The 16,398-nt window shown below is 45.9% G+C and overlaps 1 protein-coding gene across 2 annotated transcripts; it reads left to right on the top strand.

Annotated features, from left to right (window-relative positions):
- The first annotated feature begins 340 nt into the window (after nucleotides 1-340).
- Nucleotides 341-14,240, top strand: PPP1CC (protein phosphatase 1 catalytic subunit gamma). Of its 2 annotated transcripts, XM_070950313.1 has the most exons (8): nucleotides 341-659; nucleotides 8,457-8,588; nucleotides 9,226-9,456; nucleotides 10,251-10,355; nucleotides 11,451-11,674; nucleotides 12,171-12,305; nucleotides 12,992-13,052; nucleotides 13,846-14,240. In XM_070950313.1, exons 1-8 carry the CDS (start codon nucleotides 605-607, stop codon nucleotides 13,857-13,859), a joined length of 957 nt encoding a protein of 318 aa, XP_070806414.1. In that variant the 5' UTR covers nucleotides 341-604; the 3' UTR covers nucleotides 13,860-14,240. The 2 variants fall into 2 exon arrangements, with proteins under 2 accessions (XP_070806414.1, XP_070806413.1); XM_070950312.1 differs by having other exon boundaries at nucleotides 12,992-14,240.
- Nucleotides 14,241-16,398: the final 2,158 nt, after the last annotated feature.

Here is a 16,398-nt window from a genome sequence, read left to right as displayed (position 1 = left end):
CTCAGAAGCGCCCTGACAGAAACAAGAGAGAGAAAAAGATGGGGGGGGTGGGGTGGGGGACTCTTTTCCGCTCTCCTCCTCCCGCTCCCTTTCTATCATCTCCCTCTCTCTCTTCCCCAGGCGGAAGGATCGCGGGCGCGCGACTGAGTGAGGAGAAAAGAGAGAGAGCGCGCGCGCGGCCCGGGGTGGGAGGGGGAGCGAGGGAGGGGCAGAAAACGGGCGAGCGCGTCGCGGGCCTCCTTTCCCTCAAAGCTTCCCGCTCTTGACCCAGAAAGAAGTCCCGGCGGCCGCTTCCCCCGGTATCCCTGCGCCCGAAGGAGGTGACTGAGGAGAGGGGAGGGACGGGGCGGCCATTTTGTTCGCCGCCGTCGCCGGGGATGCTGCTGGGCTGCTGAGGCGGGCGCGATCGGCGCTGAGGAGAGAGCGAGAGGAGAGGGATCCGAGGGCCTCGCGGGCGAGAGGGTCGCGGTGGTGGGCGGAGGCGAGGGAGGCAAGCGCCGGCGAGGGAGCCGGGGGCGGCCGCGGCGGCGGAGGAGGAGGAGGAGGAGGAGGAAGTCGACCCGGCGGGCTCCGGCTTGGCTCCTTCCCCAGCCGCGGAGAGGCGATGGCGGATATTGACAAGCTCAACATCGACAGCATCATCCAACGGCTGCTGGAGGGTAAGGAGGGGCGGCTCTGGCTGGGGAAGGGGCGAGGGGGGGGGCGCCCGGGGGCGGCGGGTTGGCGGGGGGGGAAGAGAGGGAGTGATCTGCGCCCCCTCCCCTTTGGAGATCGAGGGAGGAGGGGGTGGCGCCCCCCAAAAAACGCTCCGATTGGAGCCCCTCCCCCTTCAGGAGGGGTAAGACCCCCCCTCTCCAAACGACGCTCGTCTTTCTGCGGAACAATTCGGCGGAGGTGGGGGGGGCGTTTGAAGATGTACCCCCTCCCCCAAATATACACCCCCCCATCGGCATCCTCCTCTTTGCAGGCAGCCTCCCCCCCACGTTCTTCTCTCTGCCCTCCCCCCCCCCTTATCCGAAAATCGGGGTTCCCCTCCCACGATTTGGGTGGGTGGGGGGAATCAGAAGCGCTTTGGACAAAGGAAGGCTGGGAAATGGGGAGGGGGCGGGCAGAGGGCGCGAAGATGACCCCCCCACACACACACACACTTTAAAGAGGGGCTTTTTGGGGAGGGGGGGTTGAAAGCTGTTGGGGTGAAGAGAAGGGATGCTCAATGGAGGGAAGGAGAGCTGTGGGTGGGTTGAATGTAGCCTTCTTTACCTGGGGGGGGGGTCTGTCTCTTTTTAATGTGTTTTATTCTCAACCCCCCCCCCCAATTTTCTATTATTAGGGGATGGATTTTAAGGATGTCCGGTAAGAGGATGGGAGAGGCTTTGCTGAATGATGTGAGGGGCAGGCAGTTAAAAGAGGTCTGAATCATTGGCCCAAATACGGTGGAAGGGGGAGAAAATTAGGGTTGTGTTTGTGTGCGTGTGTGCCTCGCATGCACACAAACACACTGAGACATATAAATAAACACGAGTACTGTATGTAATTAATGAAAAATGCAAAGTCAGGATGATGCAGGTCTGCTGTGCGTTACCCATTAGAAGAAAAGGGGTCAGGGTGTAAATATATATTTTTTACCTTCACCTCTGATTTTGCTTAGAAAATAAGATGTGTTTTGGAACAGTTCTTTGCAGGGAAATGGGGTTTATGTATGCCCGCCTCTGGAGATTCTCAGTCGCCCAGGTCATGGTTGTCCCAAAGGTACCTTTTCAAAAAGGCAGTTGGACTTCCTTAGGGGGTTTTTTCCCCCCTTTAAAAATGTTTCGCTTCTCCTCCAAGAAGCTGCTTCAGATCAGAATTGAAAAAGCACCCTTGGGACACCCTCGGAATCAAAGAATCTGCTAGCTGGGTTGCAGTTTGGCATCTGTTGGGTTGCTGGGTTCTGCAACAAAGTGGGAAGTTGCTAAAGATAATTTTATTCTGGTTCTGGCTGGATCTGTTTGATTCGAAGCCAGTGTGATGATGGCACAGTACTAACGTGTGAAAACGTAGGCTCAGGAGATAACTTTGAGCATTCTCTCTCGGCTCAAGAACCTTACTTACTATGTTGTTATTATAAGAGAAGAAATTACAGGAGGGAGTGCTTTATATATTGGTTTGGGCTTTCTAGGGTGAGATACCATGAAGTAAACATAAATAAGAAGGGTGAGGTGAAAGTAGGCCCCTCTGCAGTGAAGGAAAAGCAGAAGAGTAGGAATGGAGGATTTCTGAGGGGGTGTGGAATAAACACCCCTCTTTCCCCAGGATCCAAAAGGTGAAATTGTATGTGGTTTTGATCTCCTTATCCTGTAATCCTTCTGCCTGGGCTTCATTGCACTCCTTTGGTGAAGTTGTGAGAGGAAGGGAAGAAACCCTCCTGGAGGAATTGCATCCAAGATTCAGAGCCCCAGCGTCAGTCTCAGTCTTTCAAATTGCCCAAAGTTTTTGAACATGATGCATTTTATACTTGGATGGTGGAACTCTTACGTGCCCCTCTAGTCTGCTCTTTCGTAGAATAGGAGCATAAGCAGTTTGTAGTGTCTGGTAGGCCTCTCTTTGTTTTGCCCTCTTTAACATAGGTGGAGTTTTGCTCGGAGGGGAGAAAGAGATTGTTGGTTAGCCCAGTCTTCCTGACACTGTGTGATTGCTGGTCCAGGGAATTATGAGGGCGTAAAAATGTTGCTCGCCCGCCTGTGCCCGTCTATTATGGCCATTAACTTTAAAAATAGGCCTGCTTCTTTGAGCTAGAGTGAACATTTTGCTTGCAAACAAATTACAGACTTACTCCAAGCATTATGACATCAGTGTGACATTTTGATTACTCTAAACTCCGGTGCTGGGTTCCAGGTGGCTCCTCTCATCTGAACAATTTGGCGGAGTGATCCGAGTGCTTTTCCGGGGCACTTCCAAGATACAACATTCTGTATGTTTGGGGTATTTGTCTCCAGTTTTTGTTGCAGGAGGCTGGCCTTAGATTAAACTTGAGTTGGGTGAACAGACCTGATGACCAACATTCTTTCCAACAGCAGGCAAAAATTATAAGGCAGCTACTGGGTTCATCCAGCCTTATCCGAGTCCATTCTGGATTAATAACTCAATTTGGGAATTTAATTTCCATCCAATGAAAACGACTGTCTAAAATAATATGTACTGGGCCACCTATGTATCCTTTCTATGATGTTCCTTTCACTAATCCCTCTCCTTTAGGTTTGCTGAAAGACCATTGAAAGAGAGTTAGCAATGCAAAAAATGACTGGATTTGTAAATTCAAGATGTTTGATATTAGCCTAGTTAGAACTTTTTTTAAAAAAAATCAAACCCTTCCAGTGTTATTAGAGCTGTTCTTGCATGCTTAGTAAAAATGGTTGCTTAATCATCTCTCCATTTGTTTAACAAATTTAAATTTCAGATGACAACAGCATGAGTTCACTATAGATTAATTTTTGGTGCCCTTTAATGCAACGTGAGTTTTAAATAGGCTGTGTACACATAACTTGGAGGGATAAACGGCATATTTACACCTCTATTATCTTCTATTAATAGAAATCTTATTGCTACTTAATGCTGCATCTCTACTAATATAATTTAAATTATGCAGCAATGAGGGAATTTTTTTAAAAAAATTATTTTCTCCTGGAATTGATTAGCTATAAAAGTATCTCTTTTTTTTTCCCTTCTGCATTGGTCATTTCAGCCCCAAATATGAAAGACTTCGGGCTCTAAAATGCATTTATCGGCATTTTATTCTAAACTGCATCTCTCAGCATCTTAGAGAAGGATGCTTCCTAATTCTGTGTTCTTCGAAGAGTTGCAATAAGATCTTGGGGCTTAGTTGTTGCTACAAAAAGAGCTGCAAAGCTTTAGCTCTCCTGCTTCCTTTCAGATCCAAGAAGAGGAGAATGAAAGTGCTGGCTTTTGTTCTGCAAAGTGCAGTTTCATATCATTTCTGAACTTTGGAAGGGTGGTATCGCTATGAAATATAATTAGAACTAAAAGCTCTCTGGTCTGTCTGCATGCTTGAGTTCTCCATATTTGGTTAATGCAGGGAACTCAAACTTTCAGCCCCACGGATATGATAAAAAGGGGGTAGTTTTGCACTCAGAGCAGCCAGTTTGATTTTCATTTCATAGCTGGAAAAGCTACAAGTTCTCAGACACACATTAGTGAGCCTGTTCCAATCTAGACCTCCTGGCTTTAGGCAGAGCCTACAGACTGTTATAGATCTGTCCGATTAGATGGATACCTGGAGAGAAACAGTTCAGCCACCTATTTTGTATGACCAGAAAATCTAGTTATTTACTTGCTTATCAAGGCTAGTAGATGTTGAATAGCCTTTTATCTCAAAACAACATATTTTAATCCTGTCTGGGCCTTTAACAACCCAGATGCAAGTGGGAAATTATGGGCTTCTTGTTAGAAGAACAGGCTTTCACGCTTTCTCACTATTATCTTTCTAAAACTCTTATTTAACCACAGATGACTAATAAAAGTGCACATTGCAAACTATTTTATCTGGTGGTCTTTGCAAAGATGGACTTTTTCTTCTGCAGTTAACTCTGGCTAAATGTTATTGCGTGCAAGTCCCACGAGCCTGAACTCCTGCTTGACCAGGAGGTTGGACTAGAAGACCTCCAAGGTCCCTTCCAACTCTTGTCATTGTGTTATTTTCATGCCTTCTCTGCGGTGAAGGGCTTTATCCTTTGGGTTTTTTCATATTAGGATTTTTCGGGCCATAATTATAACTATGGCCTGAAAAATCCTAATAGGAAAAAAAAAGCATAAAGTTGATGCCCACACAGCACTTAGTGACCGATGGAAGCAAATTTAAGCGTACAGAACTAATTCATTTTGATTGTGCAATTTGTAATTAGTGCTGTTCACTAGTAGTCAAAGGACCAACTGCATGCATGTTGTTGATAAATATTCTCCTCTGGAACAAATCACTAATAAGCCATATAGGCTGCATCCGAGGATTTGTCTTGCGCCAGAGGCTTCGAGGAACAAAGCAGGTTTGGCTGCCCTCTTGTCTCTAGCCTTCTCTCTCTTCGCAGGGTAAACAAGTGAAGTTGTCACCAATGAACAGCTGTGATGTGAAAAGATCAATGCAGGTAGTCCTTGGCTTACGACCAAAATTTCCATTCCTAAGTAAAAGATTTGTTAAGTGAGTTTGCGGCCTTTCTTGCCGTAGTTGTCAGTTGCAGTGAATCACGGCAGTTATGAAGTTACTAACCCCGTTGTTAAGTGAATCCGGCTTCCCCATTGAGTTTTGCTCGTCAGAGGGTCACAAAAGGCGATCACATGACCCTGGGACATGGTGACTGTCATAAATATGAGCCAGTTGCCACACGTTTCCATCTTGATCATGCGACCAAAGGTCTTAAGTGTGAGAAAAGGTCCTAAGTCACTTTTTTCAGTGCCGTTGTAACTTTGAACGGTCACTAAATGAACTCTTGTAAATCGAGGACTACCTGTGTAGGTTTCACTTCTTTTTTTTTAAAGAAAGACGACAACAATCAGATTTAAGCGTGTAGATGTTTTTCTCTTGGCATGCAGAAATGAAACACTTGATTTGCTTTGAAGCCAGCGTGAGGGCACAGGACTGACTTGTGAAAAACTTGTGTAAGATTTATGTCTGCCGACTGATACCAAGAGCCGGCTCTGCAACTGCAGCCTTCACGGCCGAGTTTCACTCACTCAGCCAGCCAGCCGGCTGCATCCCTGCCCAACAGGCCATTCCATGGCCTCCACCCCTCCTCTTGCTCTTCTTCTTTTCCACTTCCACATTCTGTGGCACTGCTTAAGTTCAGTCCTGGGTGGGCTGCTCTGGAAATTATTTCAAAAATATTTTTTGTACTTCTGCAAATTTAATAGTTTCCTAAACAAACTACCCATTCATGTCTCCCTGGCTCTGTACGGTATCATTTGTGTACTTACTCACCACACCACATTATGCTGGGGAGAATTATAACTTAGACAGAGATTTTCCCTCCCGTCTGGTAAATATGAGGTCATCTGTTGTTTTCCATAGGCCATTGTTTTTCTCTGCTGAGTGGTGTCCATCAATAACTCCTGTGTTGTCCCTCTCTTCATCAAGGAAGCTGTGCCCTCCACTAAATTCAGAATATTTTGGTTACAAGTGGGAAGGGGGGGGGCTAAGAGCGGATTTCTATAGGATTTGCGTGGCAAAACAGATGTGCGATATTTTTACTCACATGAACTGGCACTAATTCAGGGCACATGCTGTTAAAATATTTGGAACAGACAAAGCTTAAGAGATTATTATAGGTTTGAGAGCCACAATGAGTGAGACTCACTTTCCAGTTTATGGGCTTGTCTGTCTATACCTTATCTATTTATCTCACCATTCAGCTCTCTTTAAGTATCAAATGTTAGCTTGTGCTGTACTAGTTTAAAAGGGGGAAAAATGGACAGAGAGAAGTAGGTAAGTTAATTCAGGGTACCACTTCTTGTACAGTGTTATATAAAGGTTACATAACAGCCACTAAAGGAAGCAACACTGAGAAAGGAGGAATAAAGTGATGCAAGATTCCAGCTGAATCAGTCTCGCTTTTCTCTCTGTCTCTTTGATGTAGCCAGGTCGCCCAGCCCAAGAACTGCTTATTTTTAGAGTTAGGTGCTGAAGAAATTTTGCGAAGAACCATCTCCGTGACAATCCTGGACAATCCTAGCTCCAGGAGGCCTGTTTTGTATCTCCAATATTAAAGCACTTCATTTCTGACAATTGTGAAGGGGGTTCATAAAGAGTGAATGTTTCTGCTCTCAGCTTATTAGCAGTTAAGATGATTTGACTGACATCTTGCCTACTGCATTAGAAGAATTGGACAAATTCAGATGCTTTGGTTTTTTTCAGTGAAAACCAGCTCCTCCGGTAGAATCAAAGCAACAGATGAATGATCTAAGGACTGCCATATTAGACATATTTGCAGGGATCTTGGAATGATAACAGTTGATAGAATTTGCAATAGTACATAAGTTATGCTGTAGACAGTTGTGAGGACAATTGTCATTTGGTCACGTTATAAATTGAACTGTAGATCCCCAATTCAACATATACTCCTTTCAGTCATTGATTGCTAACTTCCCCCTAAAGTTTAGTCTTTGGACATCAAGTTAATTTTAAGACTACTTCTTCAACATTTCCTGGCTGGAAAGCTTATTCTGCATTAACACACTTTACTTAATTCTAACATTTAAGATTAAGAAATACTAATTGTCCTGTTGATTTTTTTTTAATGCAATTATCTTGGATTGGTTTCTATGGCTGTTTTGCTGTTAGATACCTGGCAATTTTGTGAAATACATTTCAGGTTACCTGGTTATATCTTGGGAGCTGAATTTGAAAAAAAATTATCCACGAATCCCTTCTGCCACAGAGCAGCCATGCTGCAATGCAGAACGAAATGTTTCAGTGAGTTTATGCTCGATTATGTGTGATAGGAATTTTCATTGCTCCTCCAGTATCTTAACTGCTAACATGACTGACAGAATAAGCTAATTATAGGGCAAGTATTGGTCAGGTCACAACCTTTATTTCCTGGGAAATCTGCAGGGAATTTCAACCTGATCCTGATATGGACTCAAAGCAAAGCTTGTTAAACATAATCTTTGAGCTCTTCAGAACTGTCAGCGCAAGTACTTTAAACTGTTGTTTGTTTGTTTTTTGCTTGTTTTATGATATAAGACACAGATGAGAGAGAGAATATAAAATCTTGTAATCAAACTCTTGGAGAAGATAATCACAGAAGCTCGTTTGTTCCCTCTGCAAGCATGAAATAGGCATAAATTAGGCAAATGAGGCAATTGGTCAGCAGGATTTCTTGATCCTTTGTTCTGCTGATTATGCAAATCTAAAGCTGCTACAATTCCCTTCAATGTTTTTGAGAATATTTTACATGCATTTATATAATGCGGTTGACATCTTGAAACAGAGCGCGCTATTACTACTCTTACACATTGTGAATCACTTCAGCTTTGAATATAGCTATGCCTAGATAAAGCACTTTTAAATTGTACCCACCTATTGCAGTGACCCTTACTAATTTTAATAATGCATTAGCAGTTGTGTGTTATAGCCACAATTGTTCTGCATGGCTGTTTTGAATTTAATAAAGTATGCATTCTTTTCAGAAGGTGCAACTGGAATAAACTGTAAGGTACACCGGATAATGTATGTGGTGCTGATTGCAAAAAGTACATACCAACACCACAAAATAGGTTGGCCTGAGCTGGTAGTCAAAAAATAACCCTGCCTATCCCAAATGTTCTGTCAGCGTGAAATGAATTGATGCATTTAATTGAAGAAAGATTTGGGTGGGTGTGTCAAAATCCTCCCTCCTAATAAAAATAATTGATAGGACTTCTATGTATGTAAGATGTGCTACAAATAATCACATATTTTTTTTACGCAGTGAGAGGATCCAAACCTGGTAAAAATGTCCAGCTTCAAGAGAATGAAATAAGAGGATTGTGCTTGAAATCTCGGGAGATCTTCCTCAGTCAACCAATTCTGTTAGAACTTGAAGCACCACTTAAAATATGTGGTAAGCACCTTGTGTTTTTTTTTTTTTTTTTTTTAAAGAGTCTAATAATGATTCACAGAATTTATTAGGTAATAACTTCAGGTGATGTATCTGAGGATGCTGGATCTGTTAAAAAATTGCAGTGGTAATCTCTTTCAGCCACATTGTTTGAAGATGAAACTCTGTCTTTGAATAGACGCTGAAAGGAACTATTGGATGTAACTAAAAGGAAACAAATTTCAGGAAGATCCTGTACTTGTTCAGTTTTTCATACCCTGTTGAGGTCTCATAGCTGTTCTGTATATTTAAATAGTATATAATCCCTCTAACTTTGCTCATCCTTGCCATGTCCATCTGAGAGGGGGAAGTAGTTATTTCCTTTTTCAGAAATATTGGAATATACTTCTTAGATATAAAACTACAGGTGAAATTCACACTTTGATCTAATTTACCTTTACAACCACAGTCATAAATGATGTTCTAAGGTTTGGCAACACAGGGAAATTAGTTGAAAACCTGACTGAGGTCTTTGGTTACTTTCCTTAATGCTCTTACGTAACACTCCTTTTAATCTGCATATTTAAAATAGATTGCTGTGTTGGACTCTGCTTTAGTGAGCCAAACTGCACTGAAAACGGCTTTCCTCTGCTTGTTTAAGGTGATATCCACGGACAGTACTATGACTTACTGCGGCTATTTGAATACGGTGGTTTTCCACCAGAGAGCAACTATCTCTTTCTTGGGGACTACGTTGACCGAGGAAAGCAGTCCTTAGAGACAATTTGCCTCTTACTGGCCTACAAGATAAAATATCCAGAGAACTTTTTCCTCCTTAGAGGCAACCATGAATGTGCTAGCATTAATAGAATTTATGGCTTCTATGATGAATGTAAGTATGTGTGGGGATGTGATTTAAGGACGAGTGTGCCCTCATTTTTAACTATGAAATGATCTCTATCCTTAGAGGGAATTGTGCGTTAATAGGGTTGCAGAATTGAGAGGCTACTGGAATCAGGTGAGATGTGACTTCTTTGATCTTTTGTATCACCTTGAAGGCCTCCTGTCACAAAGGCAGAAAATAAATCAACTCATGTTCCTTTCCTGTATGAACTCCAGCTTACTCTGAATTTTTTATCATCTTCCGTTTTGGTTACAGTTGTAGAGGGAGTCCTTGACTTAAGACCACAGATTGGGATCAGAATTTCCTGTGCCCGATTTTACAACCTTTTTTGCCACAGTTCTTAAGCAAATCACTGCAGTACCTAAGTGAATCACCCCGTCGTTAAACGAATCCACCTTCCCCGTTGACTCTCCCTGTTGGAAGATGTCTGGGAAGGTCGCAAATGGTGGTCATGTGACCCAGTGGGACATTGCAACTGTTGTAAATATACACTGGTTGCCAAGCATTCTATGGCAGTGGGGATGCTACATCCGTCATAAGTGCAAGGTATGGTCATAAGTCAGTTTTTTCAACGCCATTGTAACTTTGAATGGCCACTGAACAAATGGTTGCAAGTCAAGGACTTTATAGAGATCAAGCCAGTCTTAACTGAAGGCAAGCCAGATCAGGCCTAGGAGGAATAGCGAGAGATAGGAGGTTTTTTTTTTCTTGTTCTCCCTAAACTACTCTTTTCTGTCACACTTGACTTTGAAATGACTTGATTGGCTGGTCCTCTTCCCCAGGTAAAAGAAGATACAACATCAAGCTGTGGAAAACCTTTACAGATTGCTTCAACTGCTTACCAATTGCAGCCATTGTGGATGAGAAAATATTTTGCTGCCACGGAGGTCAGTAATTTTGGATGCTGTCTTAGGCCGCATAATTGATCAGAGTTGAATTTCAAGGCATTTTCAGAGACATTTGAACTCGACATTTCATTCCTTAAACATAGCTAACTTATATGACAAGGTTTGGGGGCCACCAATTTATATCGGGAAGCTGTCTTAGAATTATTTAACAGACCCTTAATTTTGTAGGAAGTCTGCGGAACATTTTTAAAATCAAAACTATATATATTCTTTATATGAGATAATTGCAGGTTACACAGACAGTTCCTGCTGCCTATATAGTATATAAATACTTGTGCTCAAATATTCTTGCCTCTTGTGAGCCCTTTTAAGTGTTTGGTCTTGCCATTCCTGCCTTATAATCTAAACATCTGCAGGATGTTTTGAGGCAGAAACCTCAAGCTTGCAGTGTTGGAGGATGTGAGTGGGAGGCTACAGCCGAGCAGATGTGAGAGAGAGAAAAACACTTTGGCTCAGCTAGGGCAGGGCACTCTTTGAGACAACTGCTCTGGACCAAAATGAGGCCTATTTTGTGAGCAGTTTATTTGGTGATTCTCTTGGGGACAGCTTGCTCTAGAAGGGGCTGGGACTGTGTACCCTGTTTCCCCTGATAATAAGCCCAGTCGGGCTGTAGAGTGCATGGCAATAAGGCCAAGCACTTATTTCAGGATTCAAAAAAATATAAGACGGTCTTATTTTCGGGGAAACACAGTAGATACATGTGAAGTTATGCTGGGGTCTTCCTAGCATTGGATCCAGGTTTAGTTACTCATGACTTAACTTTCCAAATTGCTCTGCTGAATCCATTTGAAGTCTGAGTAAATCTGGATACATTATCCAAGAAATGGGAGCCCTTTAACGAATTATTTTTAATTTCTCATGTTCTGTCTTACCCTGGTCCTGTATTCGGTCCCTTGGTTGAGCATCACCTCTTAGATGAAGTTGGCCGGCTGCTCTTCCTCAGAATTGGAGGCGAAGCTGCCAGGGCAAGAGTATCTCATTCTCCATGTAGTTCTGGCTATTTTGTGTTGTGTTTGCGTTGTGCACCTCCCGAGCAAGCCAAATTCAAACCAGCCGCCTCTTAATCCTGCCCAGGCTTATCACCAGATCTCCAGTCAATGGAACAAATCCGACGAATTATGCGGCCCACAGATGTGCCAGACCAAGGCCTCCTTTGTGACCTGCTGTGGTCTGATCCCGACAAGGATGTGCTTGGATGGGGCGAAAACGACCGAGGGGTGTCCTTCACATTTGGAGCCGAAGTGGTGGCAAAGTTCCTTCATAAACACGATTTGGACCTTATATGCAGAGCTCATCAGGTAGGCGAAGAGTAGAAGTGACTAGAAAAGGTTCCCCTCTGCCTCTGGCATCCGAATAGCTGCTTGATTTTAGGAGTTCTCTGCCTTCTCTCTCCTGGCTGGACTGAGAGAGAACTTCTCACGATTTGATAAAGCAATAGGCTCCCGAGCAGGACAGCACAACCACAGCAAATTGCGCCAATCGAGAAGCCGCTGGCTTTTTCTAACCCTGCCTAAAACATCCCACATTTATGTGGAACACAGCAGCTGGGGCCATTTTGGCACTTGGTGGTGGCTAGTATTATCCCTGTATTGTGACATAGAGCAGCGGTGCCTGGCGGTGTGGCAATTTCAGTCGGAACCTGTGTGTTCCCAGCTCTTGCCTTTTCGCAGCAAAGGGAACCTTTTGCAGGCTTTTGAAAAAGGAGCTTACCGCATTGTCCATAAAACGGATTTCTGCTTTCCTGCCTTATTTGCCACTCCACCAGTACCAACAGAACCTTCTTTGCCTTTACAGGTAGTTGAAGATGGATACGAGTTCTTTGCAAAAAGGCAGCTGGTAACTCTGTTCTCTGCCCCCAATTACTGTGGGGAGTTTGACAATGCAGGTGCTATGATGAGTGTGGATGAGACTCTAATGTGCTCCTTTCAGGTAAAGTATCTTTGAAGCCCTGGGTGCTTTGCTTCCCCTCTTCCATTTTTTTAGCTTTTCTTCAGTGATGGTTTCCTTCCAGTCAGCCTTCTGAGCATTAGCCATTTGAAGATCCATTCTGTCTCCTTTACTCTATGCTGAGCCACACTAGATCCAGGGCAGCTTTAATAGAATCCCTTGGAGCTGCCTTCTCCCGAGAATCCTTCCTCTCCCCGCTGCTTTCTAAAGTGGCCTTTGGAGAGGAGGAAGTAGGGTCATCGCAAGCAGTGGGAGGAACACAACTGCATCTGAGTTCAGGTTCGTTGGGCTGATCTCAAAAGCCCAAACCGCTCCTGACCTGGGATACCCTCCAGCACCCCCTCTTGGCTGTCTTCTCAGCTGAGCCATGGGTGGTGGCTCAGGAATTCTGGGAGTTGAAGTCCACAGGTCGTAAAGGAGCCATAGTTCCCCAATCCTGGCTTATGGAGTTGGAAGGAAATGCATTGCTCTTTTAAGAGAGAGAGAAAGAGAGAGAGAGAGAGAGAGAGAGAGGAAGAGATGATCCTAGTCCATTCTGGGTCTTGGATGGAGTCATTTAGCCCTATCTTTTCAGGTTTGAGCAGACCGGTGTAACTCTACCTGTGTGGTTTCCTTGTAGTAGCTGCCTGCAGAACCTGAGTCACTAAATCAGCCAATTGTCATTCCAGATCTTGAAGCCTGCGGAGAAAAAGAAGCCCAACGCAAGCCGACCCGTAACGCCACCCAGGGGTATGATCACAAAACAAGCAAAGAAATAAGCGCTCTTGGGCCTGCCTGGTTGGGACTTGTACTATAGTATATAATCTTTGTTTTTTTAAAAAAGAAAAAGAAAAAAACCGGTAACGTGTATCAGTCAGCTTGCTAAGACTAGACTTAATGTGTTGTGGTTTTTCTTTCCGATTCATTTTGACGGATGGCATTTGCTGGATGTAGCAGCAAATGAGACTTTCTCCCTTCTGAAGAAGAGTTTTTAAAAAAAACAAAAAATTGGTCTTTGGAAAGAGAGGGAAAAAAACACAACACCTTTTTTTTTTTTTGTTCTCGATGTTCCGCTGTACACTTCACAGCACCTCTCCACCTCTGCCATTCTGGGTAATCGTACAACCGACTCCTTGAACCGGTAGAGACCAGGTGATGTGCAATGCCTGTTTTTATTTTAGGAGCCAACGAGGCACCAGCGTGCCGCGAGACTAGGAAACTTGTCTGACCGTCAAATTGCATACTGTTGATACGATTCACTTGTAAAACGCTTTTGTTTTTAAAGGGTTTGCATTTTCCTTGTCATGTACATGAGTCCCGTTGTCAGCTTTCCCAACCAACCCTCAAAACCTTTGCCAGCTCCACTAGTATGACGTCTGTTTTAATTGCAGCACCCTAACCCTCCCGTATACTTTGAAATCACTTAATTAAAGCCATGATTTTAAGATTTGTGTCTCTGTAAAATGAAGTTGTGCAGGGAAATACCGGTCAGCAAGGCCCGTAGAGATGCGCTGGTGTCTAAGCTGGATTTTTTCCTCTGCAGGAAGGACGACTTGAACTAGCAGAGTAAAGCTGTGAGCAGCTGAAGTACAGGATTAAAGACTTTTGATACTTCCCTTATATTCAGTGTCGAAGCGTGCTACTGTGCTCTTTTAGCCAGTTCAGGAAGTTGTAACATGTGAAGAGACTTGCCTGAGAATTAGAATTAACTTTAGGTTTTGTTTTATTTGCATCTTGAAGACTCGCTCTCTACAAAGCTTAGAAAACAACCAACTACAGCAGTGAACCAGTGTTCACCTGTTTCTATGACTCACAGTTTCTTGTGGTTTTTATTTGTTTTGTTTTTAAAGAAAAACCTGTAATCTTTTTAAACAGATGACAGTGTACAATACAAATGTGGTAAAATGCCTATTAAATGAGTAACTTGTTAAATTTTAATGGTGTTGGGTTTTTTTCAGCATCGCATTCATGAAAAGTCACTTGAAACTCCCTCTCCATATAATAGTAATAAGAATAACAACATGTACCATGTCCAAGAATTTTATAAGATACAGTGCATCAGCAAATTGCAGCTTCCTGCAATAACACCAGTGGAAGTGCAAAAAACTGCGCTACTTGGAATATCGTACATCTTAAGAAGGTACTTGGTTGATCCCTAGGACGCTGGCAGCAGCCCCTATCAACCATTAGCACCAGTCAATGGTATTTGTGATGCATTTTTGAATGTTCAGTTGACTGAGTTTCATGTTTAATGAATAAGAGATGATGATAATAAATAATCCTATCTAAAGAGGTGAGAACTTAGTAAAGGGAGCCTCTGGGATTTTGAAGGAAGGCAGGGCCAGGCCTGGCCTTCTCTGGTCGAGAGGTGTTCATCACAGTGGAGAAAACTGCCCACTTTTGGGAGCAGCTTCACCTGCAGGCCCAGCCAAGGTGGAAGTGTTGGGCAGGCAGAAGACTTCTCTGGTGTCCCTTGGAGGAGGCTGCCTTGTCATCCTCAAAATGTGATCTTTGCCCAGAAGTGGACTGCTACCTATAACTGGAGCAAGCCAGTAGAGACCATGGGGCACCGCCCTTCCCACCCCTTAATTTGGGCGATAAGGCAGAAGCAGCAAGGGCAGATCAAACCGGTGGCCTTACAAAAGGTGCCACCAGGAGGGGCCAAGGTGCCGTGCATTTACTAACATTTTACTCAAAGACTTTTTGGCTCCCGAATGAGAGGGAGGGAGGTGGGCGGGTGAGGTTGCTTCTGCAGCCACAGACAGACATCACAGCTAGTGAGTGGTCCTTAACTAGAGCAGCGCACCTGGGTTGGAACTGGGGGGGGGGGTGCGCTTGAAGGCAAAACGGGGGGGAAAACCCGGGAGGCTCAAGCTCCCCCCCTCCCGCGCTCTCCCCTAAAGCCACGGCGGCTTTGCCTGGCATGGGTCGGGGGCCTGGCTGGCCAGCCTAACCGGCAAATGGGGCCGAATCCAACCGCCAGCTGAAGCCGACCTTTTGCCCGGGATGTTCCCACGCCTGGCTGCGCACTCGGCCGGGCAGCGGCGCCTGGAAATCGGGAGGCGAGCCCAGCCGATTCTGCCCTCCCTGGCCAGGCGGCGGCTTCCCCGCGCATCGCCCCCTGCAGCCGCTTCGGCAGCCCCGGGTGGGAACCCGGCACAGCCCCTGCCCCAATCCCCCGCCGGCTGCGCGGAAGAGCCCGGACGGCGCTGCCTGCCGCCCGCGGGGAGAGGCGCCCTCCGGCCAGCGGGAGGGGAAGGGGGGGCGGCCGGGCTGCCCGCCTCCTCCTCCTCCTCCTGCATCCAATGGGGCGGGGAAGGCGGGGGCGGAGGCGAGGAGGGGGAGGCGGCGCCCCCACCAGCCAGCCCGCCAGCCCGCCAGCCCAGGCTCTCCAAGCGGCTCGGGGCCCCGCACGGTACGGCAAGGGGGGTCCGGGAGGGAGGGAGCGGCGCAAGCCCGCCCACCCTCGGGGCAGGGGCAGCCCAGCCGGGGACCCCGAGAGGTGGAGACCCTTGTCTATTGCAAGCTCCCCTTCGCCCTCCGCGCAGTCCCGGGACGATTCCCATCCCTGCAGGCCCCCCTCCCCAGTTCCCTGCTCTGGAGTCGTGGAGCGAAGGGTCTCCGCAACCCCCTGAACTTGGCTCGGGCGCCCGGCATCTCCTCGGCTCAGCCCAGCCCAGCCCAGCCGGACGGGGCAGGAGGCCTCTGCTCGTCTGGAAGCGGCCGGTGCGGGCTTAGAGGTGGGGCGGAAGGGGGAAGAGGGAGCCGCTTGCAGGACGACCAGCGGCCTTTGGATGCCACTTGGGCAAGGCAAGCCCCCCATTGCATCCTAAGAGGCTCACCAGGGTCCCCACCAGCGCTCTCCAAACACGGCAACGGTAAGATTTGGTGGTTTCAACTCCCAGAATTCCCCAGCCGGCCCCCTGGTCTACATCGCAAGGCCCTTGGCTTGATTCAGCCAGTGTCCTTTTTACACAGAGGGGGGTGGTCCTAACCTAGCCCAGCTGGCTGGGGAATTCTGGGACTTGAAGTCCACCAGAGGCCAAGTTTGGAGACCCCCCTACTCTAATAGACCCAGTGTTACCCCTGTGGCTTT

The sequence above is a fragment of the Pituophis catenifer genome, unplaced genomic scaffold (assembly GCF_029215685.1).
Source record: "Pituophis catenifer annectens isolate HBS135680 unplaced genomic scaffold, rPitCat1.0.hap2 SCAF_10, whole genome shotgun sequence".
In the NCBI taxonomy this organism is placed as follows: Eukaryota; Metazoa; Chordata; class Lepidosauria; order Squamata; family Colubridae; genus Pituophis; species Pituophis catenifer.
Note: the sequence above shows the minus strand (reverse complement) of the source record. Positions and strands in the feature narration are given on the sequence as shown.